Genomic DNA, 10264 nt, shown 5'->3' on the forward strand with positions numbered 1-10264 from the left:
TTTAATCTATTCGTAAACACTGACACGTGTGAGTTGAGGGGTGTTGAGGATCCCTGCGTCGGGGTGCAGGCTAACAGGTTAAATTACAATTAAAAACTGAAGTATATTATTGACTTTATTAAGACCCTAAATAGTCATATCAACTTCCGATGACCCCTTTAAAATCTCTAGTCTCAAGGTATCCTTTATGCACAAAACACTTTCCACACTGAGAGCAGGTTCAGTTCAATTCATTTTTATTTATTTCCCAAATGCAATTTGGTTGTAGCAATCAAACATTTCACATAAACAACAAAAACCCAATAAATTTCCTTCCTAAAATGTTTTTACCTTAAAATTAAAAACTTTACAACTGAGGAGATAAATGAAAGTTATTTTACTTCCCTGGTTTACAATCAAGACAATTCATGTTTTTCACTTTTAGAGGACTAAACCAGCACAGCAGTGAAAAAGATAACAGTAACTCAATATAGGATCTGTATATCATGCACATCAGTGTTTTTTCCATATTAATAAACCTTAGTTTCCACAAGCAATACAATCTTTGCTGCCCCCTCTTACACAAAACCTCAGTATTGGGAGAAAATTACAATGTGTTATCCAACACAGTGCCCAAATACTTGTACTGTTTAACACTCTCAATACCTACTCCATTAATGCTTGCTTATACTAAATAGATTTTATCCAAGAGTTAAAATCAATAGTCATCTCCTTAGTTTTATAAACAGTAAATGCACAATATGTGAGATTATTTTATTACAATATCCCAAAACCACTATAAGTGTTATATAATTTGCTGACTTGTGTACTTACATTATCCCAAATGTTTCGAAGAATGTTTACAACTAGTTAACACAGACAGTGGCCATAGTTTCATTGTGTCACCTGCCAATTACTTCATAACCCCTCAATTTCCGATTTTATTTTGTAGAAAACATGGAACCACCAAAGATGCTTTAATGTTGTGGAGGACTTCGAAACATATCTAGTATGATAAAACAGTACTGATTTACCTCTCATACGCACGACTGGAAGCAGCTGAAGCGATCAACTCTGGAATAATTAAAGCTCCGCTGCTTTCGAGCTGTACGTTTGTCACACTTGTTCATTGGTCTTGTTGCACTTAAGACGCTTATTTTGAATAAATGCCCTCCATCAGTGAAAATTACATATTGTGCCTTTGTTTTAAGAAAACATTCTGACACCACATAATAAAATCATAAACCATAGGGCAAATTATGGAGTCCTCCTCACTTATTAAGCTAACGATTACAGAATTGTGTACATTACAGAATTACAGAATGCCTATTTCTATAACTACTCTTACAGTCTTTGTGTAAAAGATAAATAATAAGGGGGAAGAGGACACATCCTTGAGGTGATCCAGTTGATGACAGTCATTCAGAAAAACAGTCAATTACTTTTACAGCCTAAGGTAAAAGGCTTTTATGAACAGTGGGTTACCAAATGAACCTCGCCATGTCCTTTCTGTGTAAAAGTTTTTCCAAACTGAGAGCAAGTGAAAGACTTTTACCCAGTATGAATTAACATGTGCCTCTTAAGGCTTGATTTAAACGTGAAAGTGTTTCCACACTGAGAGCAGCAGAAAGGTTTTTATGAAGTGTGAGTTACCAAATGATTATTAAGTTGTCCTTACTGTGTAAAAGTATTTCAATATTGAGCACAGATGAAAGACTTTATCCCAGCATGAATTAACATGTGCTTTTCAAGCATTTCTTTATGTATGAAACTCTTTCCACACTGAGAGCAGCTGAAAGGCTTTATCCCAGCATGAATTAACATGTGATTCTTTAAGCCTGCTTTATATGTGAAACTCTTTCCACACTGAGAGCAGCTGAAAGGCTTTACCTCAGCATGAATTAACATGTGCCTCTTTAAGCTTGCTTTATTTGTAAAACTCTTTTCACACTGAGAGCAGCTGAAAGGCTTTATTCCAGTATGAACTAACATGTGACTCTTTAAGATTGATTTATATGTAAAACTCTTTCCACACTGAGAGCAGCTGAAAGGCTTTATTCCAGTATGAACTAACATGTGATACTTTAAGCCTGCTTTATTTGTAAAACTCTTTTCACACTGAGAGCAGCTGAAAGGCTTTACCTCAGCATGAATTAACATGTGCCTCCTTAAGCTTGCTTTATTTGTAAAACTCTTTTCACACTGAGAGCAGCTGAAAGGCTTTACCTCAGCATGAATTAGCATGTGACTCTTTAAGCTTGCTTTATTTGTAAAACTCTTTACACACTGAGAGCAGCTGAAAGGCTTTGCCTCAGCATGAATTAACATGTGACTCTTTAAGCTTGCTTTAATTGTAAAACTCTTTTCACACTGAGAGCAGCTGAAAGACTTTATCCCAGCATGAATTAGCATGTGATACCTTAAGCTTGCTTTCTTTGTAAAACTCTTTTCACACTGAGAGCAGCTGAAAGGCTTTATCCCAGCATGAATTAGCATGTGATACTTTAAGCTTGTTTTATGTGTATAACTCTTTCCACACTGAGAGCAGCTGAAAGGCTTTATTCCTGTATGAACTAACATGTGTTGTTCAAGCTTTGCTTTGTGTGTAAATCTCTCTCCACACTGAGAGCAGCGGAAAGGCTTTATTCCAGTATGAATTAAAATGTGAATCTTTAAGGCTGCTTTACTTGTAAAACTCTTTCCACACTGAGCGCAGCTGAAAGGCTTTATTCCAGCATGAATTAACATGTGACCCTTAAGATTTCTGTTACATGCGAAACTCTTTCCACACTGAGTGCAGCTGAAAGGCTTTATTTCAGAATGAATTAACATGTGCCTCTTAAGAATTTTGTTACTTCTGAAACTCTTTCCACACTGAGAGCAGCTGAAAGGCGTTGATTCAGCATGAATTAACATGTGCCTCTTAAGAATTGTGTTACTTCTGAAACTCTTTCCACACTGAGCACAGCTGAAAGGCTTTATTCCAGTATGAATGAACATGTGCCTCTTAAGAATTCTGTTACTTGTGCAACTCTTTCCACACTGAGCGCAGCTGAAAGGCCTCTTGACTTCTGTTGTTTTAAGGCTGGAACTCACTGATTTTTCTCCATTGACATCCTGATCTTTCTGATCCCGATATTTCTCCTCCACCTCATTCAGATCTTGCCTTTCTTCTTTCATTTTCATCAGGGCTATAAAAAAAGAATGAAAATCAAATGGTAAATTTGAAAAATAAGAGGCTAAAATATTTGTGTACAGATGAAAACAATGTCAAAACTGTCCTTTGTTAACACAGTGCAATGAAAATAACTAAAAACACTGCATTATGCTGACAGGTCAATAGATGGTGATATCACTTTGTAGAGAAATAATACACAATGGCAGCTCCAGGAAAAAAGTTTGTTCTTTGATCACTATCTTTAATTTAACAATTTAAATGAATATAAGTTGGTCACTGGCTTGATTCACACGCACACACACACACACACACACAACATTGAACACTTTGAGACAAATACAATCTAACTGAATTCGAATAATCACCGATTGGGTAAATCAGACGAACCTGTTGAAATGCCATGGCACTAATTATTTTAAATATTAAACATGCAATTTAGTAATATATAAAACATAAAGAAAATACGGTTCTCTACCTTACACAAAGAGTAATTTCAACATAGAAATTAATTATTTTTACATTTTATTCCATTTTCTGTTGAAATTCTCATTACCGCAATGAGTCCAGCTGTTTCTGAATTGATGGTGCGAAGACCCTATTGGAATTGCTCCGTTTATTAGGGCTCAAGCCCGAAGGGGCGAAGAGCCCTCTTTTTTCCCTAGGATTATTAGGGCTCAAGCCTGGAGGACAAGCGCCACCAATTGTTCTCCTTAGGATTATTTGTTATTATTATTCCTTAAAAAAAATTTCCAAGGTTTCGAGGGCTTTTAGGGGGCCTTAATATGATTAAAAAGTCTTGAAAATTGTACTCAATTTACTTCAAACTTCATCAGAATAATGACAAAACATGGCCGATGAAAATCTGTAAAGGGGATATTGATATCTAATATAGGTTTGCCATGGCAAAGCTTCTAAATTGAATATTCGGTTCTGGTGATTTTGAAGCAGATAACATGTTCAGAATTAAATTAAACTTAAAACGCATATCAGTAATAATGATAGGTAGACCATGGCAAAAGCTTATTAAAGGGCGTGGTAGAGTCATTCCATAGGGGCCACTTTTTGTCAAAAGTGTGTGGGGGGGGGGGGTGTTTGGAATATAGCTGTGAATTAATGCATACTCCTCAGAGGAGAATTACACTATGCACACCAAACTTGGTGTACATGATGCCAAAACATTGAGGAACTTAAATTGTGAATGGATTTTGGATATCTTGAACTGTTTTGTTATAGTGATTTTTTTTTTAAATAACAGTAAAAAGGAACCAGTAAATGTCTTATGTCAAAATAAAAAAAAAAAAACTATCAGACATCTGATGATCACTCTGTTACTGCTCTGTGTGTCAAGAAGAGTAGTGTGAAATGCTGTATATTAAGACCAATTCATTATAGGCTTTATGGACATAAGTTTTGAGTGACTCCTGAAGGATCAGCACCACATCCTGTTTTACCACTGTAAATAATTTATCTTACAGAACAGGGGTCAGGAATGTACGGCTCCCGAGCTGCACCTGGCTCTTTGACAGAAGTCATGTGGCTCGCCAGATCGCTCACCTTTTACCAGCAAATGATCAATTTACGAAAAATAATACATCACTATAGATCGGCGATTTGTTGCAGAGTCTACATAAGCTGATAAAAGGTTTAAAATAATTTTTTTTTTTTTACCCGGCAATGTGTTTTCAGTGAGAGAGTCACGACAGTAAACCACGGACCTGTCTATGGTAATATAGAGCTGATCAACTGAATCTGCTACGTAGCTTGTTAGCTTGTGGCAATAGTGGGAAGAAAAGATTTTTTGAACAGCAGAAAAAAAAAATTCAATGTAGAAAAAAAAAAAGTGACAGGACTGAAAACATAAACTTTGTTCCAAGAGCCAGTATGTTACTTTGGCTTTTTCCGAGCAGCTTTCAGCGGTTGGGACTGTTATTAATAAAGGAACTAGGACTGTGTGATCTGGACAAAAAAAACAACAACAACAACAACATTTAATTTAATTTAGAATTTCGATTTTGACATGCACAGACATGCTTTACAGTCATAAATGCACTCAGTATGAATTTGAAACATATTTTCAAAAAAAAAACCTATTAGAGCTTAATCAAAAAGTTGTAACGTCTCTAAAACAGACATAAGTCAAAATAATCACCAAGTAAAGGTGTGACAAAATGTCAAACATATGGCAAACAAATAAAAGAAATCCTGTGTCCAGGGATTTTTTTTTCTTCTTTTTTGCAATGCATTGGTCATAGAGCTCATTGTGTCTCAGGTGTTGAAATATATTTGTTATACAATATAAAGGTTCACACGCAATTCATTTGCAGTGCGTATACGATTATGTGTTGTAGAAGTGTAACAGAGTTAAAAAGAACATTCATTATGATATTAATGGATGTTGAATTCCATGAAATCAGAGGGTCTAATCTAAAGGTATTTTGGTGCCCCCTAGTGGTTAATGCATTGTAGACATTATTTTGTCTTTGCATGCTTACCGTAGTTCAGCAGAAAATGGTTCACACTGCTGCGGGTAAGCATTTTTCTCTTCTCTCCTGTTTATGGTGTTTTAAAAAAAGTGCTAAAAGTGTATTTAATAAGAGTTTTTCTGATGTAAACGTTTGTAGTGACTATATCAACAAATGTGCAGTGAGTTGGATGGGTTTATATGTCCGATGGATACATTGTTGAGTACTTATCGTTGTGCCTCGTTACTCATGCATGAAATTAACGTGCTACTGCAACATCAGATAGCTTAATGGAATACACACAGTTATCTTCATTTCATGTTTTTCTTATTTCAGTGGTTTATGTCTGCAGTGTTATCACCCTATCTAATAATTCATTTTGATGTATTTCTCAGACACAAATATCATTGCTGCGGAGAATAAAAGAAAGAACAGACAACCAGAGTCTTGTGTGTGTCGTCCATTCAAAATTTGTGACGGTTGTGTGGGATGTGCTAAGGCCACATTGGGGACAACAATCGTTTCAGAAGCAGCAGTGGAGGGCATTAATGTAACACAAAAGCACATTAAAATAGTGTGAGTACAAATCTCTCCGATCACACGCAGATTTCCTTTGCTTTGTCACAAAACCAGACACGCATGCTCAGAAACACGCTGCTTTCGCTCGGAGAGAGTGATCAAGGCCACCACGTAGAAATGTGTATAGAGCATTTAAATCATTTATAAAATATTTCAAATAAAAATGTATTTTAAAAAGCTAATGAATTTTGCTAGTAATATAGTTTTTATCTAATTTCACAAATGTTTATATATCATTAAAATGATTTTTTAAAATGGTTATAGATCATGAAAAAGTGTTGGCAACTTGGCAACAATTTATAATAAGCTCTCTTTGGTTTACATTAGTGCAATATGCATTAATTAACAAAAACTAACAATAAACAATCTATTTTTCAAATAATTTATTAATCTCTTTTATGTTAGTTAACCCTATCATTTAAAAAAAATATGTTGGTTATTTCACAGTACATAAACTAATCTTAAAATAAAACAAAATAAAAAATGCATTAAAATGTAAATAATGTATTAAAATTTTTAACTATATATATATATATATATATATATATATATATATATATATGTGTGTGTGTGTGTGTGTGTGAGAGAGAGAGAGAGAGAGAGAGAGAGAGAGAGTGTGAGAGTGTGTGAGAAAGAGACTCACTGATAAAATTACATACAATTATTGTTCATGTAAATTAATATAATTAATGTTAATGACTGAAATCTTACTGAAAGTGTTAAATTTTATATATTGTATTGTATGTGTTTGTGTCTGTTGATGGTTCGGATTAACCCTTTCATTGCTGTATCGTTTAATTCCAAACTGAACCCAAGTGCACAATCCTGTTCCTGATAATCACTGTCCGGCATAGGTCAGCTCCAACTCTAATCAGTCACACCTACCTTTAAATTTCAAGCGATCCCGAAGACCTCAATTAGTTGCTTCAGGTGTGTTTAGGGTTGAAGCTAAATTTTGCAGGACTGTCGATCACCATAAACAGAGTTGGACACCCCTGTACCAGAGGGCTACTGTGTATGTGCCCGCTGGGCACAGTTTTACTGATGCCACTGGGGTGGCGTTTGTACGGTTTCATTTTTTGCATCTTGAAAAAAGAATTCTGTGTTCTATATCCCCCCCCTGTGTTGCGTTCAGCTTTTCAGTTTGTAAAATGAATGATCCTTTAAATCTCTTTTGTGAATGCTTTAAATGTGAAAATAGTCCTCACTTTAGATGATCTCACAAAAATAGATACCTGACAGTTATTTAATGTTTCATAAAAACCTGACTTTATCATGAGTTACAGGAATATATGTTAATAAAGCAGTTATTAACACACTGACCAACTATTATCATGTGTCTACATAATAAGATTTATATATTTACACTAAAATCGTTTATTAATATTTTTTTCTTCAAATTATTTTTAACTTTACAGTAAGATATTGGCAAAATTGCAGCTGTAGTAAGCCAGTCTCATAACTACAAACGTACTACAGCCTTTGGAGCATGAAAAAACCTGTTGATTTAAAGTAATTTTTCATGAATATATTTGTGTACTATACATACAGTAAAGAAGATATTGGGAAAATGTAACCTGTAGAAAGTCAGTCTTCCATGTACAAACATTCTACAGCCTTTAGAATATGGAAAAACACTTAATTATTCTTAGAAGAAAATACTGTAATTCATTAAGTACTCTATGTACAGTAAGACAGATATTAAGACAGATAAAAGCCAATCTTGTACCTAGGAATGTACTACAATCTTTGGAGTGTGGGGAAAAAAAATAAATTGCTATTATTCAAAATTCAAATCAAAATATTTGTGTACTGTACGTATAGTAAAGGAGGCATTGGTAAAATGTCACCTATTGTAAGTTATAATCGTAACTAGGAATGTACTATGACCTTTGGAACATTAATAAAAACACTTCTGGTGTATTACGGTATTTTTTGTGTAAACATTTGTGTACTGTACAATAAGATAGATATCGGCAAAATTTCACATTTAGTAAGTCAGTCTGACCACTAGGAGTCTGTTACAACCTACAATTTGGGGAGCTTTAGTACTTTTTTTCTAAGAATAATTATGTGTTGTATATAGAGATATATTGCAATTCTTCACCTGTAGTAAATCAATCTCGCCACTAGGAATGTACTTCAACCTTTGGAACATAACTAAAGCCTTTTGGGGAATTACAGTAATTGTTTTGTAAGAATAATTATGTACTGTATGTACAGTAAGGGAGATGTCGTCAAAATCTCACCTGTAGTAAGTCAGACTGGATGTTAGGAATTAGGACTGTCAAAATAGCTGAAAAACTAAATTACATTTTTTTACTTATATGAATTATATTCGAATTTAAAATTAATAATATCAGTTAGGGTAATGAAAAGCTTTTTACTTTTCTCCTGAGGCCACGAGGGCGCATTGAGCAAAATATTATTAGTGCTTGTTTATTCAAAGCATTAGAATACATGACTGTGGAAAAAAATAAAAAATAAAATAAATGAAAATATTATTTAAAATAATGTTTATGAAACAATTATAATTAAGTTCCTTAAAGAACTATAAACAAAACAGCGTCATGTGTGCTTGCGTAGTCAAATAAAAAAGGCGGAAAGCCAGTCACACAGAATACAATTTTTTTATAAAAAAAAAAATGAGATCAAAAACACATCAAAAAAGTCTCGAGATATGTTTTTAAAAAGTTGAACTTCCATTAATTTTACATGGCTTTCTACTAAGGTGTCCCTCTAGAAAATGTGCAAAATGTGTTCTTTGTGAACGGCTTGGTTTCAGTTTTGATGTAAACAAGATCTTCAACATTGATGTTCTGCATTTTTTTTGTGATTGGATAGGCTAACATAAACCTTATAATCCGCATACAGGCGATTATAAGAATTTTAAAACATGGATTTTAGACAATTTAATGATAGTTAACGTCTTATTTACAAAAAGGATTTGTGTATGTACCACACATATTATTTTAAGATGAATGCGGAATAAACACCAACCTCCTTGTTCCTTGTCTTTTATTCTCCTGGCTCCTCGTGTTTTATTCTCCGGGTTTCTGGTTCCTCGTGTTTTATTCGCTCTGCCTCCAGTTATTCTCCCATTTTCTGATTCCTCGTCTTTTATTCTCCAGGTTTCTGGTTCCTCTTGTTTTATTCTCCCGGTTTCTGGCTCCTCTTGTTTTATTCTCCTGGTTTCTGGTTCCTCTTGTTTTATTCTCCCGGTTTCTGGCTCTTCTTGTTTTATTCTCCTGGTTATTGGTTCTTCTTGTTTTATTCTCCCGGTTTCTGGCTCTTCTTGTTTTATTCTCCTGGTTTCTGGTTCCTCTTGTTTTATTCTCCCGGTTTCTGGCTCTTCTTGTTTTATTCTCCTGGTTTCTGGTTCCTCTTGTTTTATTCTCCCGGTTTCTGGCTCTTCTTGTTTTATTCTCCCGGTTTCTGGTTCCTCTTGTTTTATTCTCCCGGTTTCTGGCTCTTCTGGTTTTACTCTCCCGGTTTCTGGCTCCTGTTGTTTTATTCTCCAGGTTTCTGGTTCACTCATGTTCTCTTTACTCTCTTCTTTAACAAACTCCATCTTCACAGTAGCAGATCTAAGTTCAGATGATACTCCTCCAGATATCCCTGCTTCAAAACTTAGTCACGACTGTGAGGATGAGAATATTACAGTTATTTATTGAGCTGATTCAAAAACAAATTTATTTACAACTTTTCTAACGGTTTATATTAAACCAGTATCATGAAAAAAAAACACAGCGAAAACTAATCTTCTTCTGCTGAGGATTAATGGTGTTTTTCCAACAAACAAAAGTGTTTTAGCGCCACACGCTGGACTGGAGAGTGAAGCGGCAAGAGGAGAGGAAAAAAAGTGATGTCTGTAAGTGTCATTTGAAAACATTGCATTTGCGTTATAAAATACAACAATGAGCACCACAAAACCATTTAAAGAGGCACATTCAGCATTCTCCTTGACAGGAAACAGTCAACAAAGTAAAATAATCTCAAACGTATTGCACGCTCTCTTCATTTTTATCAAATGACTAGGGTGGCCATTCGTGCCATTTTCGCAGGA

The 10264-nt window shown here is 34.6% G+C and overlaps 1 protein-coding gene across 1 annotated transcript; it reads right to left on the reverse strand.

Moving 5' to 3' along the window:
- Positions 1 to 219: 219 nt before the first annotated feature.
- Positions 220 to 9441, reverse strand: LOC113074997 (gastrula zinc finger protein XlCGF57.1-like). Its single transcript, XM_026247712.1, has 2 exons — positions 9199 to 9441; positions 220 to 3170 (listed from the first exon to the last, which is right to left on the reverse strand). Exon 2 carries the CDS (start codon positions 3163 to 3165, stop codon positions 1672 to 1674), a length of 1494 nt encoding a protein of 497 aa, XP_026103497.1. The 5' UTR covers positions 3166 to 3170; positions 9199 to 9441; the 3' UTR covers positions 220 to 1671.
- Positions 9442 to 10264: the final 823 nt, after the last annotated feature.

The sequence above is a fragment of the Carassius auratus genome, unplaced genomic scaffold (assembly GCF_003368295.1).
Source record: "Carassius auratus strain Wakin unplaced genomic scaffold, ASM336829v1 scaf_tig00015984, whole genome shotgun sequence".
Taxonomy (NCBI): Eukaryota; Metazoa; Chordata; class Actinopteri; order Cypriniformes; family Cyprinidae; genus Carassius; species Carassius auratus.